The sequence below is a fragment of the Alosa pseudoharengus genome, unplaced genomic scaffold, assembly GCF_046254945.1.
Source record: "Alosa pseudoharengus isolate Yale_2024_CS ecotype anadromous, Long Island Sound unplaced genomic scaffold, YU_APseudo_1.1 YU_APseudo_1.1_scf_5, whole genome shotgun sequence".
Taxonomy (NCBI): Eukaryota; Metazoa; Chordata; class Actinopteri; order Clupeiformes; family Clupeidae; genus Alosa; species Alosa pseudoharengus.
The window spans coordinates 38,146,839-38,168,479 of record NW_027468837.1 but is presented as its reverse complement, the minus strand read 5'-3'; the positions used below and the strand labels follow the sequence as shown (position 1 = coordinate 38,168,479).

The 21,641-nt window shown below is 44.3% G+C and overlaps 1 protein-coding gene across 1 annotated transcript in view; it reads right to left on the bottom strand.

The window, feature by feature from the left end:
* The window catches only part of adamts9 (ADAM metallopeptidase with thrombospondin type 1 motif, 9), a 52,869-nt gene that overhangs the window by 11,887 nt on the left and 19,341 nt on the right, over positions 1 to 21,641 (bottom strand). The window contains exons 24-30 of the mRNA XM_076267508.1: positions 18,569 to 18,676; positions 17,901 to 18,068; positions 16,252 to 16,506; positions 12,164 to 12,325; positions 11,311 to 11,487; positions 5,408 to 5,575; positions 732 to 911 (exon numbers count right to left, since the gene is read on the bottom strand). Coding sequence (XP_076123623.1) covers positions 732 to 911; positions 5,408 to 5,575; positions 11,311 to 11,487; positions 12,164 to 12,325; positions 16,252 to 16,506; positions 17,901 to 18,068; positions 18,569 to 18,676 — 1,218 coding nt within the window. The remainder of the gene's footprint in view (positions 1 to 731; positions 912 to 5,407; positions 5,576 to 11,310; positions 11,488 to 12,163; positions 12,326 to 16,251; positions 16,507 to 17,900; positions 18,069 to 18,568; positions 18,677 to 21,641) is intronic.

The window sequence follows — 21,641 nt, the reverse complement described above, 5'->3', positions numbered from 1 at the left end:
TTTAGAAGCACAAGGAGCTCTGAGAACTCTCTGTGAGCAGAGGCAGCTTGACCCAGCTAATGTCCGAAAACAGTAATTGGCTCCAGCTGCTCACAGCATCTGCAAGGGGGCTGCTGAGATGCTATTTTCTAAGCATTGCTCTTGACTAATTAGACTTTTTCGGAGCACTGTGATTTCATGCTGCTTGTTGACCTAGATTTAAGGCTTCCTGAACATTTAGGATTTTTTTTCATCCTGTCCGCAAAGGTATTTTTTTCCTCTATAAACTTTTAAAGAAAGTAGTGGCAGATGATATGCAGACATTGAATAAACCCGAACAATATGAATTTAAGTCCATCAAACATCTTGACATAGCGCACTGCAATTAATCTGTACTGTAATTGTCAATGGATGAATATTGGAGTGAAACAAGAAAAACAAATAATCTGCCTAATAAGGGGTCTGGGATCGCAGGACATGAGAATTCTCTTGAGTCATCTGATTCTCATCATGGCCAGCCTTTCTCCTCATTCCTTCCGCAGAAGCGCGCTGCCGCTCAGGCGCCTCTTTGGCATCGTGACAGCAAATATGCGAAGTGAGCACAAGATTCGCTACGAGTAGCCTCGTTCACCTCACTGGTTCAGTAGCGCTGCGAGTGCTGTTCCCCGCCTCACACAAACAGACATGCTTCTAACTCCGTGTACAGAGGCTCGCTAAGTGTATTTTTCGGCTTACTGTCAAACTTTACTTACTGTTCGCCACTCTCCGACGCTCCATCTGTACGGTGACGGGCAATCAGTGGGACGACAGGTCTGACTAGAGGGTGGGCGAGCTGGGATTCTTGCGCATTCCGACTCATCCAGGCGGCGTTGGTCACCAAATTGACAGAAAACGTCTCGTTGCTGTATGCCGTTGCCACATGTCGTCGAGCACTAAAGCGTTAAAACAAGGTAAGTACAGCTCCGTTAAGGACACATTTAACCTGCAAATATCAACAGGCTTAAATAGCGTATATGGCCTATATAATGTACTTAAGAGTTAATTTGATTTCAGTTTCGTCACAGGCAACGTTTCGTTTGGTTATGAGAATCATGTCAGGAACAGGGTTTGCCATTTATTGTCAAAACATCAGTCTAGACTATTGTTTTCATTAAAATATCCAAAGCAGAGATACATACTCAAAGTATTAATTAAGTATTAATATAACGTGTGTAAGGTGAACTATGTGTAGAGTGAATAATCCGACATTGCTTGTGTTTCAGATTTCGAATGTAGCGTAACACATTTCATGCTTTTCCTGTTTAAAATTCTCTTAATTAACACAAGGTTTAATGGTATTTTAATACAAAGAATTGCAATGCATGCAACTGATTAAGATTTTTCTTTGAAATGAAGAGAGCTCTCTATGATGATAGGCAGGCAAAATTGCACTTGAATGTGCATTTCATACTGTGCAGATGATAGTTCCCACCCCCATGTACAAAATGACAGCATCATGTACGATGCTTTGCCAAGCCATGTAGTCATAATGCAAATTATTCCACATATTGTTAGCAGTGAAATGAATTGGTTTTTTGCCTATCTTAACGCATACTATTCAGACACATCTCACACCACAACATCAGTTTTCAATTTCAGTTCCCAAATAAAGAGCTTTTAGAAATGTAGATAAAATAAATCAGTGCCAAACTGTAACACTTCTTGTAAAGGCAATATGCAGTGGAAAACAAGCTTTTGTCACAGATGGTAAGAATTCCTTAATGTGTATCATAACCAGGGAAAGGCAAATAGCTTGTTGATGAAAGGCAAATTACAATGATTTACTTCCATTCAAAGGCTCTTAGTGAAAATTACTATGTTATGAGAAGGGAAAAATAGTATGCAAAATGAATCCAGCATGCTCAAGACCAAAAGAGGGAGTAGAGGAGCGAGTGACTGAGTCCAGGGGTGGTTTTCTGCCTTGCTTGATCAAACCACAGCCACAACCCCAGACCCCAGTTATTAAATGCATAGGCTCAAACCCACAGGTTGATAAAGACCACAATTTAACAGGCCAGTGGGATGCCAAGGACCTAAAATAAGGTCGCCATGACTTAGTTTCCTCTCACTAACCCATTGGTTTACCCATACCTTGGTTAGAAGGCAATCAGAATTCTTGAGGTAAGACCAGATTTAACAGCGATGTTCTATTGCTCCTTTAACAATGTAAAAAATAAAGATGGATGGATATAATTTCAGACTAAGCAAATACTTTTAGAAGTCACTGGTAGTAATAACGGTGGTAATAACGGTGGATATATATTTTAGGTTTCTCCACATCATCTAACATAACATGCTAAGGTACAGTCTGAACATCATCTTCCCCATTTCATCTGGAGTACCGAAATTGATGTAGTTGTTACTGTAACTGATGTTTTCTCCCCATAAAGGTTGAGACGTAGATCAGTATGTGTGAACATGCAGATAAATGCAGAATCGAGGATGATGCAGAATTTGGGGTTTGAATGTTTGAGACAAATGTTTCTGATTCCCTATGGATTGGCTGGTTTAAAAAATCCAACGTTACAGGGATTACTTCTCTGCCAAAATAACTCTTGAACTGTGCGGAAATGTCTGTATGTGTAATTGTGCATATGAATTTTGTCTGGATATCATGTGCCCCAATCAGCCCTAGTCAAATCAGCCCAGTTTTGCATATTTTTTCATTAAAATCACGAACACCCACAGCAGACCAAATCACTCCTGCAGTATATCATAAGCAATATTCATGACACCCACAGCAGACCAAATCACTCCTGCAGTATATCATAAGCAATATTCATGACACCAGAAGTATTCTTTTTTGTGTACCCTTTATGATGTTGAATGAACTGCTTTATTTCATTTAGACCATATTCAGAAGTTTGTTGGTTAAACATAAAGTTATCATACCTATTATGCAAATTTTTGATTTGATGCTTACTGTATACACTAATATGTAATGTGAGTGTAGTCAAATTTAAATCCCTTAAAACTTAATATAAATATTGAACAATGAATATTTTTGCTACATTACTTCATTATTTCAAGCTGTAGTGGCAAGTGTCATTGGCAGTGTAAAAGGGTTCAAGCTGGCTCAAAACAGTTGATTACTACAGTATGCCACATGAGATTTCGTGTGAAAGGGTTCAAGCTGACTCAAAACAGTTGATTACTACAGTATGCCACATGAGATTTCGTGGTGAATTGTGTCTGTTGAGATTTACCAAATAGCACCCACCACCTGTGTTCAATCTAACGCAATCAAGGGACTTTGTGGCTGGTAGCAAAAGTGCATATGCATAATGTTAAAGCAAAACTATGCAACAATACGCTGCTTTTGAGGTATGCTTTTGTAAGGCAACTATTTTTGGTATCATCTTGAAAATTATTTTGATGATATATACACGTCATTCCCACCAGCCATCCAGGATATGCACCAGGCAGTCCTGTGTGTTGGGTAGGAACACAGTGCAAGAGAGCAAGAGATTTCTAAATATACAATCAGAGACTCCAGTCCACTTGCCAGCAAGCTTCTACCAGCGCTAATATGGCTCTGGGGATTGCATGCATTTTAGGTAGCGAGCTAAGCAGTTTTAGACCAACATTTGCATAGTGCTGCTTTAAGCAAACTTAAACAGTTAAGATGTGACACTTGCACACATTTATAAACCCTAGACATATTTAATAAAAATACCAACTATAAGAATCACACTTCTGAAAATGTAAAAAGTTGTAAAACATCCCTGAAACATTTTAGCCCCATTATCTCTAGGTAATCTCAAGGGGAAAATGCTTGATTGGTTAATATAATATTGTTCTGTTTGGAGCATGAACTTATTCCAGGTATATTTACTGAAACACCTTCCTGTCTGACAGATACTTCCTCATGTCCAGATACTACATCAATGTGTGCACCAGGAGCACATTGTACCACACAGACTACAAATGCTGGGTTCTACGTGCAGTTTTTAGAGAGAGAAAATTAAAAACATTGAGGTCCAAGCTTACCCAGGATGGCATCACATGTTAATGGTTTTATTTGTTTGTGTGTGTGTGTGTGTGTGTGTGTGTGTGTCGTGTGTATCTCTCTGTGGTATGTGCATATTTCTATGTGTGTGTGTGTGTGTGTGTGTGTGTGTGTGTGTGTGTGTGTGTGTGTGTGTGTGTGTGTGTGTGTGTGCGCGTGCATATTTGTGTGTGTGTCTTGTTTCAGTCTCTGTGCCAAGACGGCATAGTGGGCTGTCCAGATGTTCAGATGCATTCTGGGATGCCTGTCTAGCCTGATAGGGTAAGTAGATTCTGTCTTGCTGGCAAGACATACAGAGAAGCTCCTGACACATGTTTCCCATTGTCATGGACGGGTGGAAAGGAGAGCGAAAAGATAGAGAGAGAGAGAGAGATAGAGAGAGAAATAGAGAGAGAGGGAGAGAGGGAGAAAGAGAGAGAAACGCTGAAGCATGCTGACTAGGGTTAACCTTACTGACGGAGTAGATGAAAGAGAGGACATCTCTCTCTCACACACACACACACACACACACACACAAATCCTGCCAACACCGGGCCCTTCTGAAGAGCCAGAAGGAATGCTATCCATCAGAGCACATGTAGCCCCTAATCTGATGAGCAGCAGAACATGGCCGTCAAAGATGATGAAAGCAGACAGTTTTAAAGTATTGAAACATCTGAGTCACAAACACACACACACGCACGCATGTGCACACACACACACACGCACGCACACACACACGTGCACACACACACACGCATGCACACACACACATGCACGCACACACGCACACCAACATACAGACACACACACATACACACAAACTGGCACACATGCTAAAATCAAAGCAAGGTGGTGTAAGTGCACCAGAGAAGGTGCTGCCAGCAGAGGTGGGGTGATGTGTGCTGTGTGCTGCAGGGAGCTGTGCTGTGCTACAGGGAGCAGTGCTGCAGGGAGCTGTGCTGTGTGCTGCAGGGAGCTGTGCTGCAGGTGGGTATCAGCAGAGGTGGGGTGATGTGTGCAGGGAGCTGTGCTGCAGGGAGCTGTGCTACAGGTGGGTATCAGCAGAGGTGGGGTGATGTGTGGAGGGAGCTGTGCTGCAGGACAGGTGGGTATCAGGCGGGCAGACTTTACGGGTATGAGGTGGGCAGACTTTACGGGTATGAGGTGGGTATGAGGTGGGCAGACTTTACGGGTATGAGGTGGGCAGACTTTACGGGTATGAGGAGGGTATCAGGTGGGCAGACTTTACGGGTATGAGGCGGGTATGAGGTGGGCAGACTTTATGGGTATGAGGTGGGCAGACTTTACGGGTATGAGGGGGGGTGATGTGTGGAGGGAGCTGTGCTACAGGTGGGTATGAAGTGGGTATGAGGCGGGTATGAGACAGGCACACTTTACCTCGCCCCAGCTGCTGGCCTTCCACTTGGGGCAGCGGCCCCCTCGGCATCTCCTCTGCTTGTTGGGGCGGGGCAGGTGCTGGCAGTTCTCCTCCGGGATTGGCCGCTTGGACCGACTGACGCACGTCACATTCCGGTACTTGTATCCCCTTCCACAGGAGGCGGAGCACTGTGGGAGAGGAGAGACAACATGGTTTGAAAAGAGCTGCAACTCTTGAGATCACAAAGCCAAATACAGCCGTTAAGAACCATTAGATTATTATTATTTTTTTTAAATGGTGTTAATGTATTTTTAAGTAAAGGGTTTAACTATGGTATATAAGGGTATAACTATAGGTATACATAAATGAGGAAAGTAGTACATTTGCCTAATAAAACCACCATAGAGTACAGTAAATACTTTTCCAGAAATGTTATTGCTGACTTGATGCAACAGAAAGGGATGGAGTAAGTTGAGTCTCACAGTAAGCACAGATTTGTCACGTTGCACTATGTCACTGAACATAATGTGTACCTTGCATGTACAGTTTGCAAAAAAAGAGCGGTGGAAGTATTCCTACATCACTAATTGTCCCTTAAGCAAGAGCGGTGGGAGTATTCCTACATCACTAATTGTCCCTTAAGCAAGAGCGGTGGGAGTATTCCTACATCACTAATTGTCCCTTAAGCAAGAGCGGTGGGAGTATTCCTACATCACTAATTGTCCCTTAAGCAAGAGCGGTGGGAGTATTCCTACATCACTAATTGTCCCTTAAGCTCTCTTTCGGGCACCCCTGCAGGGGGCCTGTGAACAGAGGTCCAAATCATGAGCTACAGTAATTGAAAACCAAGCTGCAAGCCAAGCAGCAGCGTCAACCGCCTTTGGCCTCCAGGTTCACTGAGCAGCCTGAAGGCTTAAGCCTCTCTGACAGCCCTCTGCCCAGGCACAGTGCACCAGACACACACCGCCATCAGGGCCTGGGGGGGGGGAGGGGTTCTGATTCAGCTTGGGATAATCAAAGGCCTGGGCCGCCCAGGGGACAGATCCGATGCGACAGGTCCCGGGTTGAACGAGTGCGTTGTCCCAGCGGGCCGCGCGCAGCGAGGGAGCGCTGGGAACAGGAATGGGGCGACCCTTGACCTCTGTAAGGAGGAGAGAATGGTGGGGGCCTCCGTTGACATTGGGGCGGGGGGTATGTAGCAAGAGTGGTAAGCATCAGAATGCTTTACAGTGCCTCCATCATTAGTATCACATGAGAGCGCTCTTGGTTCCCTACTGGTTCCGTTTGTCTTTGGGACTAGCATTCATACTGTCAGCAAAAAAAAAACCCAGGAAATGACTTTGACTACATGTTTTTATATAGATTTGTGACATTAGAATGTTGGTCCATTTGCATTCACATACAACCAAAAGAGGAAAAAAAACAAGAAAAACAAAACAACCACTTTATACAGATGTTGGATTGTTCTTTGACAAATAATAAAAAACATATTCACATTAACTACATTCAGATTGTTATTCACTAACACAATCAAATGTGTTGGTAAGTAAGTAACAGAATTTACAAACAGAATAACTCCAGCATTTCATAAGCGGAGGAATGAATGCATCTTGACAATAAAAGCAAACGTTGGCACTGAAACACTGGCTGCGCCTGATGCTTGTGTGCTTGTGTGAGTCCAGACTGCGTCATCGCTGTGGCGCCCTTCAGTTTCTCCAGCTCCTGGCCCAGATGCAGCCCACATGTGTCTACTCCAAGAGGCGTAGACTGGGTTGGAATCAATGATTTACAGACACACACACACACACGCATCATCAGTGGCCTGACCCCAATGATCCTGTCTCCCCCCGAATATCTAGCTGCCAACACATGTCAAACTGGGAGGTGCATCTCCAAATAGCTACCAGGCTCTCTTCATAGTAACTACTAACCAATTAAACAAATATGAAGTCTCTCCGCCTTGCTAGCATTTCTGTGGACAGTAACTGAGTGGAAAGGAGAAACACTGACGTTAACAGGGTAAAGTACGTAGTCGGTGATGAAGTTGGGGGGTCGGTTGAATGGCGCTCAGAGGTGAGCCGAAGGCATCAAAATACAATTTATGGCGGAGAAAAGGGAGCCAACACCTGCTGAGATTCAAATGTCAGACCATTTCTGAAGGTTTTTATACAAGGGCCTGAATGAGACGGCACATATTTCACTCTACACAGAACCAGCATGATGGTGGGAATTATCTCAATGAGGTCAAAGTAAATTGCCTTACAATTATTTAAAACCATAAACCACAGTCTTAAAATTGAGAAGTCGAGTGCACTATCATGTCAAAAAGGTTTTTTGGTCCCTTATATTAGAAATAAAAAGGAGGATTTATTCACCCTTGAAAATAGCCTTCTTAAAACAAAATTCTGGCAATATCTCATAGTTAGTAAATCAACAGTCCACACCAATAAAAAAGTAACCAAGGACAGACAGACATAAATGTATGAACATATTCAATATAGACAGATGAGATTTGTATAATCACTGGAAAGTTTATTCATTGCTATCTAGACATCACCTCTCATGGACAAAGTCGTGCACATCAGTGAAGTCGTACGCTCTGAGTTTTTTTAAACTTTTTTTCTTTGGTTCTCTTGTTTTCTTGAGCATCAAATCAAATGGGGCCCTCATTGTTGACTGTTGGTGCTACCCTCAAATCTAAAGCAAACACTAGGTCCCCGAACCCAAAAAACAAAAAAAGGAGAGAGCAAGAGCAACGTAAAACACAAGGGTTTTAGTGGGTTTTCCTGGGATTAAAGCGCTTTTCCGAGCAAGTCCGAGCATGCTGATTAAATGTGCAGGGAAAGGCCTCCTTGCAAATCAAAGGTGACCCTTGACCCCCCCGATGCTCTCATCCATTGTCACGCCAACGGGTGTTCATTGGAATGACTGTCACAGTCACGCCGCCATCAAAAGCCCTCCCACACTGCGTTGCAAAAAAAGAGGAAGGGCGGTGCCTCTAAGAACCTGGCATGTCCAGAGCCACCAAAGGGACTGCAGGCATTAGTGAATGAATGAACACAAAAAATGGCTCCATCAAAGATTCATTGTAGCACATAATGCTGACTTCCCTTGCAAAAGAAAATTGGGTAAACTCCCGCTCTGAAAAAAATGACACCATGAGTCACAGGTCAGAAGGTTCTGACCTCCAAAGAAAACAAAGTCAAAGCTCAGTGATTCTATTAGTAGTTCTGTCACTGAAAAAGCTCTTTTGGGACCGAATGATTTGAACAGAAAACACAGAGATAAATCCACACAGTCTCTGTTTAAACCAGGTTAGACCCCCTTGGCTACACCAGTGCACAATCATGTTCAACGCTTCTATGTCTAAATACCTAACAAAAATTCACAGGCTAGCCAACTCCATTACTGGTGCCACTTGTTTGATTGCAACTAAACTCAGTGATTTGAGTAAAATGTTATAGAGAAAAAGATATTAAACACCTTTGCTTCAGATCTGCAGCTCACTACAACTATGTTAGGACCATACATTTAGATGCCACCCTCACCTTTAAAAGCAGCAGGATATTTCCTTAGCGTTCACATACAATAGCAAAAAAGATAGGCCTATATCTCATTTCTTTGGATGTACATTAGGCAGTTTTAGGTAAATTTACAGCTTTGGATTCTAGATACAAAATACAAGGATACATGTTTTGTAAATTAGCTATAGCCAAATATTGTTTTGTATATACTCAAAAGCGTTGTGCAAGGTACTAGTCATTCCTCATTGTACGTTTGCTCTTACAAAAGCACATTGCAAAATGACGCACATTCGTATGAAATTTAAATACAGACAGTACATCCAGTATGATGAAGTACAAATAAATATGAATTAATTACATAAATATACAAAATCATCCATATCTCTAAAACATTTGGACTTTAATACTGCCATTTGGAATGAGGCGCACTACATTTGAACAGCCAGTCAACATCCAAATGCATGCAGGGCGCAGTGCATGCTTTCTCTGTCACTGCACATTGGCTATGCTGTATCTAAGGTATGAACGATCAAATGAAATGCGGGTGGTTAAAATATTCGAAATATGGCACTTTAAATAATACAGTTGATCCAATCACATACCTTACAGTTATGAGTCTACTAACGTTAAGAAATAGATCATACACAAACTGTTTTATCAAATGTATACAAAGAGAAGCTTTATTTAAAAAGCTCTCAGTTGGACTGTGCTGTTTTTGCGGCCTCAGATGTACATTATTATGGTTATAAAGCTAAAGTTCGACTTTAAAGCCAACTGGATGTTGTACACGTTACACCATTCATGGTTCTCCATCAGCAAAATGGCCACCCTGAAGGGCTGTGGGAGGAGGTGGAGGGAGTTCTATTGACTGAGAATGAGGTAGACACAAATGACTGGCCTTCAGAATGATCTCCAGCAAAATAAAACTAATCAGTCTCGCCTGTTGTTAATGCATTGTGAGTGTGGCAAAGGGCATTTTGTTCAGCTCAACAGACACAGGTTTGACATAGGCAAAATCAATATACATTTTGTAAATTGGAAAAAAAACAAACTGAAAGACAAGACACAACAAGTCTAACAAAATCAGCAACTCTGAGTGGACAAAAAAAAATTGTAAAGACTATCGATACACCATGTGGTTGATGCTGCTATTGAAATAAAGCATAGATCTGACACTTAACAGTTAAATGTGACAAATAAACCATAACTATGGGATATTCAGGTCTCACATCTCCCTTGTTTGATAAAAGCACCACTGTATGAGTCAAAACATGATGGCTGAATGAACTGTGTATGTTTCCAAGTGAGGTATGGTTGATAGCATATTTTTCACGTATACGGAGTAATGGTGGTCAAATCATACAAGTTATTCACAAAACATATGAAGAAACTATCCGCTAACTCATATAATCATAAAAAGCACCATTTGAGCGATGTGCCTCGGAGCTTAATTACAGGCAAACTGCCGTGTTGGCGTCTGTGTTTCTCCAATGTGACATGACATGCTGTACCAGCCTAATCTATGCTGTCAACTCAAAAGTACTGCAGTAGACCCAACAAGGGTCATCCACTCATGTCAGCCATGGCCGAGAAAGCATGGGCCACAGAGCGCAAACATTTCAAATAGACATATATCATAAACAAATGTATACATCTCATAAGAATAAAACCAAAAATAAGAAAGTGACTCCATGGTCCTCGTTTCATTGGTGCCATTACTATTAAATTGTTCTATGTTCATGTCACAAATATGAAAATACAATTTCAAATCAAAGCTACTGAATCGCACCATGGATATGGAGTTTGTGTTTTGTATCTTCACTAAAACAACCAAGAAGTAAAACACAATCAAATAGCAAAATCCTCATATACAAAAATATTCACTGATATTTGCATATAAACATAAGAAGTGCGACATGACCCAGCACACACTCTGTCACAGAACATCTAACAAAGTAGAAAGCTAATGCTATGTACATCTTTTGCATAATAAATTATTATCTTTGAAAACAACGACTTTACAAACTAAATCAGACTGAAAGATCCTATGATGATCCTTCATTAGTACATGAACTAAGACAAAAAGGTTGGTTATGGTCACACGCAGGTAGTATGTAGCCTACCAGGATATTTTGTGACATTTGTGATATTTTTGTATATCTGGTAAATTCTGTTTCCTTAAGTGCAAAATAAATACAATTCACAATTGTCTGTTGTGTTGACAGTCATGGCACTTGGGGTTACAGGAACAGTATTTGATTAAAATCGCAACCCATCTTATGTGTTTGCTTGGCTTTTTGTCTTGGTCTTGTCTTTCAAGCTATACATGTAACGAGGAAAAAGCCCAAACTCCATGAACATGTAAACAAAAAAAAAAATCAAATATTTTATGAGCGTACCGAGCTCCACGTGTCTGCGCTCCAGTGGGGGTTAGACGGGCACGACTGAGTATTGCACTGCTCTCGGTCGGGCGGTTTGTCAAGAATTTCACAGCTCAGATCGTTAAAGCGCTCCCCGTTGGGCCGCTGACATGCGACCAGCCGAGTTTTTATCCCGCCGCCACAGGACTTCGTACACTGTGGACGAGAGAGGAGGAACACAGAATGCAAGGGGTGAGCACCTGTGGCTTTTTCCGGGACAGGAAGTGTCCTGTTCACCATCGCTATGCAAGGAAGCGTGCTTAGCAGTCCTAATGCCTACACAGGCACGCAAATGACCTCCACCCCACGACATTCCCAAATCAACACCATGACATTCCCAAATCAACACCATGACAGAAGATATGAACCACCCACAGTATCCCTTTGATGCTACCAAAACTCTGGAAACAATCTCAAGCTTAGTGTGTGATGAATAAAACCAGGAGCAATCACTGTCATCACTAACAAATGACTTGTTGCTATGGTGCTATGGTAACCATTTAACAATGCAGACGACTTCAATTCTAGGATTTACAGGAGTGACTAAAACAGAGATATAATGTTATTAAATATTATTAAATTAAGGGATCTCAAAGAACATTATATTAACATATCAGTCAAGTGTTTCCTATTATTGTGCTTCTGTGGTGTCTTGTGTGTTTCTTATCTTGCTGTACAGCACTTTGGGAACCTTGTGTTTGTTTAAACTGTGCTATATAAATAAAGTGGATTGGATTGGATTGGATTTTCATTGACCATATAATATGCATCAAATCGCAGTGTAGATGGATTGACGGTGACTATAGACCATCTTTAGTAGCCTTCCGCTCACCTCTCCCCAGTTGCCATAGACCCACTGCGGGCAGGGTCCAGATTCGCAGGAGCGCTGCTCGTTGGGCTGGGAGCTCTCGTCACAGTTGTTGGCCGTGTAGCCGTTCTCATCCTGGCACACCACCACCCGCCTCTGGAAGCCTCCGGCACACGTGCTGGAGCACTGGGTTTAAGAGCAGAACACATCGGGTCAGTGAGATGCTCATGACCAATGGCCATCAGACCCATAAATCAATAAAGCTTTAGGGCAATTCCATGGAAAATGGACTTTTTGTTACATCCATAACGCCAGGAAATGCCTTGGCATTTGTATGATGTGAATGATAACATTCATTTTTTGTGCCTTTTTTCTCGTGTACATTCTTCAGCCAAAAATAGCAAATGCTCAAATTTCATGTAATCATTCACATCATACCATACCATCCCATTTTATTGGCATTATGGATGTTACAAAAAACGTAATTTTCCATGGAATTGCCCTTTATCTTTATTCTAGTCAAAGACGCAGTCTGCTTTTTTGCAAGATTTTCACCTTTATGAAGCCAAAATGTTCACCTAGCATAGCTATACAGCATAGATGTAGCGAGTCCCTACTGAGAAGACCAGCCATGCAACTTCCAATAGCGGTGCCCCGCTAAACATCGTGAAACATTACCTTGTCAGTAGATATAGCTCTTTGGAGATAGTTTTTGCCTGTTGTTAATCCTTCACCTCCACAACAAAAGCATTTGCATTGTAAACAGGGAGGAAAGTCGCGAGAAGTTTGCTATTTACAATAGCAGAGTAACATATAAATACACCCCGACTGTAGAGGGAGCTCTAAACTCGGCAAAAATACCTAAACCTGCATATTATACCTTAAGATACCGGATGTACAAAGAAAGCGTTAATACCGAGTTCTACGCGCAGAAAGCGAACGCTGTGCTTTGCCATATTGCATGGAATTTACTAATCCTGTGATCCCGTTGTCCATCAGACTCGTCTTACCAGTAGTAAATTGTCCGAAAAAACGGAAGTTACGCAAAATTACGCAACGACACGCCCATTTCAAGTCGTCTGACGAGAAGTGATCTCGTTCAAGCCAAGCCAAACCGTGAAGCTGTCACTTCATTACGTAAACAGCGCTTATCATCAGCATGGACAACAGGATCACACGATAAGCTGTCAATCATTACGTAAACAGCGCTCATCATCAGCATGGACAACAGGATCACACGATAAGCTGTCAATCATTACGTAAACAGCGCTCATCATCAGCATGGACAACAGGATCACACGATAAGCTGTCAATGATCATTACGTAAACAGCGCTCATCATCAGCATGGACAACAGGATCACACGATAAGCTGTCAATCATTACGTAAACATCGCTCATCACCGCCTGTCCTCGCCCCCTCTACAGCGCTAATTACGTGCCCACAGCTGAGCCACAAGCACAGTGGAGTTAACCGATTGCAACATTAAAAAGAATCAAAGTTTAGCAATCATACATGATAATAGGATGTCAACGAGCAGCGACATAGAGAGTAGGCCTAGTAGTTCTACTAATCCACTTAAAAAACAAAATACTTTTTTAATACTTATTTCCTGCAGGTAGACTAGGACTATGACTTAATAGGCTACCCTAGTCTAGTAGATTGGGAAGTGGCCTAGATGTTGTGAAAGTGAAAATACGACATTAGAAAGGCTAACAAGGCCCCAGCTGTGGCGCAGCTGGCTGGGGCACCTGCATTGTATGCCGGCAACCCGGGTTCGATTCCCGCCCCGTGGTCCTTTCCGGATCCCACCCCTGCTCTCTCTTCCTGTCACTCTCCACTGTCCTATAATTAAAGGCATAAAAAGCCCAAAAAATATACTTAAAAAAAAAAAAGAAAGGCTAACAAAAGTTAAGGTTTATTTTGACAGAAAACTGATGCTCTGAATACTGATTTAGCAATTTGGATTACACCTCCTTTTTTCACCGCAAAACAGACGTGCACTGTTTTCAAACATATGACAGAATACCTAATCAATCGTTAGTACTTCTCCTCCCCTGTGTTTGCGTGATACCAAAGTCCTTTTAGGCAAGCCCTTCCACTCGGTGGCCATATTGTAACGCTTTTTGGGCACTTATCGGGCATCTATTTCGGCAGAAATGTGCGTGCGCAAGGCTTCACAACACCAACCTTGCTCCAGCGGTGAGATCACAACACATGATTGGCACGATGTATTCACAACAAACCACATGATTGCCACAAGGTATTCACATGTTGACATTTCTGCTGCGGAAGGGGCAGGATATGTGTAGACAACTGCCATATTGGCGTTACAAACTAACCCCATGCAATTCTATGGAGGATTTTTTGAGTACTGTGTATCGTCATTAGAAAGTCTCTGGCGATATTCCCACTTTTCCCCCACCCTCCCATAAATGCATATGCATCAGTAAGAAAAGCGTAGATAGCCATAGACCTCTGAAGTTCGCCTACAAAAAAGAACCAAAAAGAACCTTCAGAGGTCTATTCTGCGCTCCAGGCTTTGGCACTCAAAATGCGCTTTGATCCATGTGTTTTTGTACGTACGATGCCATGTTTTAGGGTGCCAGTGAGGATAGGAGCAGGCTTCACTCAATTTGTCTATTTCTAAACTTTAAGAGTGCTGGCCTGGATAGTTATACATACAAGAAAAAACATACATGCATGTTTTAGGGTGCAAAATACTCTTTGATCCACGTGCGATCCGTTTTGTACATACGATGCCATGTTTTAGGGTGCAAAATACTCTTTGATCCACGTGCGATCTGTTTTGTACGTACGATGCCATGTTTTAAGGTGCAAAAAGCGGTAATTCTTAGAACATCTAGGCCTGAGTCTTGTGTGAAAGTCACTGTGTTGTCACTAAAGTCTGTGGTCAACTTGTAAAACTTGTATAGGAATACATTAGGTTTGTGACACTGGACATAAACAAATATTCAAAAAGTATTGAAATGTCTGAATAGAAACACATTAGGGTTAGATATAGTGTAATTTGTCACATTACATAAAAGGTGTGTAATTTCTTACCTCATAATTTCAATAATAAATGCCTACTGTAACTTTCTGTACAACTTCAAAGCCATCAGAAATAACAAGGTTTGATCTCAGGATTTCCCTTTAGGGTTAAACAAGGTCTCTGCTAGCTGTCCTAGACTTCCTACATGTGGGTACTTTCCTGCACATGACTGAAAACACACATCTACACATATATTCCTCTTTTATCATCGTAGCTTAAAATGAATGAATACACGGCCACATCTTATCATTTATGAAAGTATTGAGCTATTAAAACAAGGTCTGCTTTAGTTCACAGATGGTGAAAATTAGTTTCTGGTATTGTGTGACGTCACTGTTTATCCTTGTAGCTATTGTTTATAACACAACGACCTTGTTGAATCTATCTCGGTCACAGACAAAAAGAGAATACCTCCATCAGTGGGACAGCCTTGATTCACCAATGGATAAGCTTATAAATAGCTCTCAGAAGTTAGTCGCTGATAAAAGGCAGCCAATTTCCACTACGCTGAAGGAAACTGGACGGACGTATGGCCATTTGTTCTTTATTTTCGGTCCACTCTTGGCTTTATTGTGATATGATAGCTAGGGCAGGAAACTGGTGGGGAAGTGATGGGGAGTTGGAGTGAGGGATGACCTAAAGCCGGACTCGACCCTGGGTCTTTGTGTCCTCAGACCGCTCTGATGCCTGGCACTACGGCTGCACCTCGGTTCCCCGAGTTCTACGAGGCTAATTTAAGAACATCCTTCACTAATCAGACAGACAAAAGGCTGAGTGAGACAGCGGACCTCCAAAAATAGGACCAAGTACTTTTCATTGTGTTTTTTTTTTCTTTTTTGTGGGGGAATGTAATCTAACCATTTCAATTATGTACTGACAAACCCCTTCAGACCACAGTCAATTGTTCTCGCATGTTGAAACTCCAACGCTAAGGAAACCTAAACAAAGGCCGTCTGAATGGAATAATTGTGATTAAAAGAGGTAATTTAAACAAATGGTTTGTGCTTAAAAGAAGCAATTAGAACCGTTTACTTAGACTTGGCCTAGGAGACACTCACCGCTCCCCAAGGACCAGTTCTCCACTGGTTGCGGCCTCTCCTGCTGTCGCTGCCCCCAGCCGGCGGCACGCTCTTGGGGATGGCGGGGAAGGAGCCGTGGTCAGTGGGCCGCGAGGGGCACTGGGGCATGGCGCACTCCTGCTCGCGGGCTGGACGGTCATCTGGGTCACACTCGCTCACGTCCACCACCTGGTCGCTGAAGTTCACGCACACCACCTGGCGGGTGGCTTTGCCCTGGCCGCAGGACACCGAGCACTGCAAACAGAAGCACGCGAAACACACACACACACACACACACACAAATACACACAAACACACACACACACACACAAATACACACACACACACACACACAAACAAACACACACACACACACAAATACACACACACACACACACACACACACACACACACACACACACACATACACACACACACACACACACACACACAAATACACACACACACACACACAAACACCATACATACATGCATGTTACCACCCAGGAATACGTTCAAACCACATTAGTTCTAATGCCTGGACAACTGAAATAAATCAACAAAGAATTAGAAACTTGCAAATACTTGCAAATCATGCACACAAAAGTAGTTCAGTAATTCAACATTTTACAGAAAAGCCGAGTGAACAATAGTTAATGAAAAAACGATTGACACTTTGTCCTATAAAATGTAAGTTGCCATCATTAGGCATTTGACACCTGCTGCTGTGTCTTAAACTGACTCCTACAGAGCTGACTTCCTGTGTCTGTGTAAGGCAGCTAGTGCTCCAAGCCAATTGCTGTCTGTATTAAACTCTGTGGCCTCACAAGAAATGGCTTCTTTCCTCGGGTTCAACGAGTTACTCTGGCATACAGTAAATAATCAGAGACCCTCTGAGACACTCATCCACTCGTTCACTCACTCGTTCACTCACTCGTTCATCCACACGCTCACTCACTCGCTCACTCACTCGTTCACTCGCTCCCTCGCTCCCACTTTCGCACGGGCCCTGATAACTGTGGGCTGGGAGTATCGCTGCTCCTCTCAAGCTGATGAGAAACAGCTGTAAACAAGGCCTGCCCCCCTCAACCCCCCTCCCAACGCACACACACACACACACACACACACACACACACACACACACACACACCACCACCTCAACCTCCCCCACCACAACCAGCGGCCCCCATCCATTCCTATCAGCTGGTCGCGCCCCAGAGAGACGCCTGATGACAAAGAGGATGGCCATTTAACACTGTACTGGGGCTGAGTACCAGAGAGACCCAAGCTAAATAAACCAGCTAATGAAATGCTAATGGAGCTCCCAAGGGGGGGGGGGGGGTTGTACAGTAAGGAAATGAAGGAAACTAGCTGTGGTTTTTTGGAGCCTAAGATTTCATCAAATGGGCTGTTGAGAGCAAATACAACATATGTGGTGTGTGTGTGCATGTGTGTGTGTGTGTGTGTCTGTGTGTGTGTGTGCGTGTGTGCGTGTGCGCGCACGCGTGTGTGTGTGTGTGTGTGTGTGTGTGTGTGTGTTTGAGAGTGAGATGAAGCAATTCTACAATCAAGTAGATGCATATTTTAGGCACACACACAATTCCTCAAAAGCCGTTAACAAACAACACACATTTCCCCAGCACACTCACCGGCGTCCACTCCAGAACCTTCCACTGGCCGCATGCCACCACCTGGCAAACTTCCCGCGCCGTTGGCCTGGGAAGGTGAGCGCAGGCAGACTCCTCGGCCACTCCTCCCTGGTTGTCACGACAACTCACATACCGCATCCGAGTTCCTTTGCCACAAGAGGCGCTGCACTGTAATAGTTGAAAAATGTCCGGTTTGGTGGGAATAAACATTTCACTTTTCAGTAGAAATAAATGCTAAATAAGACTAAAATAACCACTGATTTGCATGATCTATTGTAACATGACACATCGTTCCACACACCAGCTGCAGATATAGGATCACACTGACCAGCTGCACATCTCCTGTTTGCTGTGGTTTGGCAGCCGGACAGTTGGAGTGGCAGCATTACCCTTGCAATATGAGCGTTGAACTTTAACTTTTAAAACGTAATTCGAGTCTCATCAAGCTATTGTCTTTTCAGGCTTTTGTAGACCATTTGAGTAACTTAGAAACGAGATAGAACTTCTTTTAAATGATTATGGTCTGAGCGTTGTGCTATGCTTTACAGCTGTAGCCCTTCTTTATTTCCAACGTGATCCCCACCAGACAGTACAGTGCGTCCCAGAGCTGTGCAGAGGCACAAATGAGCATGTGTGGTAGGATGTGTAGTAGGATGTGTGTGAGCTACCTGTGTCCACGATCCAAATCTCCACTGGGTTTTGTGACCGGGATGAGAAGGGCCTTTGGTGTCCGGTGAAACAGGATGGGCAACTGGGCACAGAGCTAGTTCACAATCCTGGAGTGTAAATGGACAGAGACGTAGAGAGGGAGAGATAGAAAGAGAGAGAGAGAGCAGGAGAATGATAGAGAATAAAAAGACAGGTCAGTGAATGGCAAGGAAAGATACATAAGGATATGGGGAAACAGCAGATAAAGGTAAACCAAAGGAGATGAAGAGAAAGATAGAGGGAGAGAGGGAAGGAGAGAGAGGAAGAGACAAAAAGCACATCAGTCAGAAACCCTGTGGTACACGTCTCCAGGGCAACCCCTGGCACATGCCAACACTCCTCTTTAGTGGGCAACCCTAGTGTCCAGCATCCCCTAGGCCCTGTCAGGGAGGCAGTGTGTGTGTGTGTGTGTGTGTGTGTGTGTGTGTGTGTGTGCGCGCGTGTGTGTGTGTGTGTGTGTGTGTGTGTGTGTGTGTGTGTGTGTGTGTGAGGGCTGTTGAAATCAGTTTGGTGGGTCTGAAGTGTGCTACACATTCCAGATTCACCCTCTGAGTGGAAACAAATACGACGCTGGGAGTGGGAGGAATCAGGCATCATGCTCAGTGGGAGGAGTCAGGCATCATGCTGCCGCACACCAGCAATAAAGCACGTCGTAAAACTCCTTTCAAAAACAGACGGGAGAAGGCGAGAAAGAGAGAGAAGAAGAAGAGTGGGAGAAAGCAAGAAAGAGAGAGAGAGAGAGGGGGGGGGGGAGATCCAGAGGGAGAGAATGCTCAGAGAGGGCCTATTGAGATCTGTACTCAGTGACCAAGCGAAAGGAGAACTAGAACTTAGTTAACACATTCTTTTCCATGCCTTCACAAACTTCCTCTATCCTTTCTTTCCTTCCTTCCTTCCCTCTCTCTTTCCTTCCTTTCTTTCTGTCTCACTGGGGTCAGCTGAAGCCTGAAGGTTCAGTGAGAAACATGAGCTCCATTCTTCGACCTCCGCTGGGCCCGGGGACTTCCTTACGGCCGGCTCGAGGGGGCAGGAGGGCAGGCGGCCTCACTCATTCGTCCCCGCCCGGCGTCACGGATGACCGGCTGGAATCACACAGAGGTGAAGTGACTTGTTCAGGGTCAATGGGCCTTACGGCTGAGTCGGGGGGATTCAGAGCGGGGGGCCTCCCTGTGCCCAGCAGCCTGCCTGCCCGCCCGCCTGCACTGAGCGTGCTCAAGGGTCTCCACGCCTCACACACACACACTCACACACACACACACACACACACACTGAGCGCGCTCAAGGGCCTCCACGCCTCACACACACACACTCACACACACATCCTCACACACACACACATACTCACACACACACACACACACACACACTGAGCGCGCTCAAGGGCCTCCACGCCTCACACACACACACTCACACACACACACACACACACACACACACACACACAAACACATACTCACACACACACACACACACACACTGAGCATGCTAAAGGTCCTCCACGCCTCACACACACACACTCACACTCACACACACACTCACACTCACACTGAGCGCGCTCAAGGGCCTCCACGCCTTGTTATTGCAGAGCTCTGGACGTGTCGGGAAAAAGCAGCTAGGGCCATTCCCACCCTCAGGCTCATGAAAATGTAGTGGGACTATAAAGCCGTGTGTGTGTGTGTGTGTGTGTGTGTGTATGTAAGAGGTAAATGTATGCGTGCATGCATGTGTGTGTGTGTGTGTTTAGGAGGGGGTGGCTTAAACGAGCCACATAGGCAGTAATGGCTAGCTTTAGCAGTGGCAGTTACAGGCTGCTGTATCCAAAATCCTGACTCATAAAAAAAGAAGAGGAGGGTTCGTGCATCATGGACACCCACCACACGTGTGACTGAGAGCCACTGACCAGTGACTGACTAGTTGAGCCAAACAAATGTTAAGCCAACTGTGAGCTACATACATCCAACAACACTATAGCGCTATACCTCCACATAGTCCATAAGCCCAGGCTAACGACACTATAGCGCTATATCTGCACATGGTCCATAAGCCCAGGCTAACGACACTATAGCGCTATATCTGCACATGGTCCATAAGCCCAGGCTAACGACACTATAGCGCTATGGTCCATAAGCCCAGGCTAACTACACTATAGCGCTATATCTGCACATGGTCCATAAGCACAGGCTAACGACACTATAGCGCTATGGTCCATAAGCCCAGGCTAATGACACTATAGCGCTGTATCTGCACACGGTCCATAAGCCCAGGCTAACAACACTATAGCGCTATATGTGCACATGGTTCATAAGCCCAGGCTAACAACACTATAGCGCTATATCTGCACATGGTCCATAAGCCCAGGCTAATAACACTATAGCGCTATACCTCCACATAGCCCATAAGCCCAGGCTAACAACACTATAGCGCTATATCTGCACATGGTCCATAAGCCCAGGCTCGCTAGTCCATCTATGGTATGCCTGTATCCATGTGTACTCAGAAGCACTGTACAGTGTCCCAACCCCCATCACCACCCCCCTGCTCGTCCCAGGGCCTCTGCGCACCCCCTGCCGAGGACGGCCCCTCACTCTCGGGGCGATCCACGGGAGGCTGGAGGTAGGGGTTGGGGTGGGGTGGGGCTAGTGCGGGGTGGGAGGGTGAGTTGAGTCGGGGAGACAATGCCAGCAATGTGCCTCCGTCTGGGGGCCTGATGTGAGCAGCGCAGGGGCCTCCCCTGACCAGACTACAGGGCCTTATTGTGTCCAGGTGGAGAACGGGCCGGACGTGAGACTTCCTTCCTGCCATGAGGCACCACAGCGCAGAGCAGAGCAGACTGGCCAGTACCTGCGTACAGGAATCTCTCTCTCACCTCTCTCTCTCTCTCTCTCTCTCTCTCACCTCTCTCTCTCTCTCTATATATATATATATATGTATGTACTGTATGTCTCTCTCTCCCTGTCTATCCCTCTCTTCCTCTCTATCTCTGTCTCTCTGTTTTTTGTCATACCTCCAACTCTCTCTCTCTCTCTCTCTCTC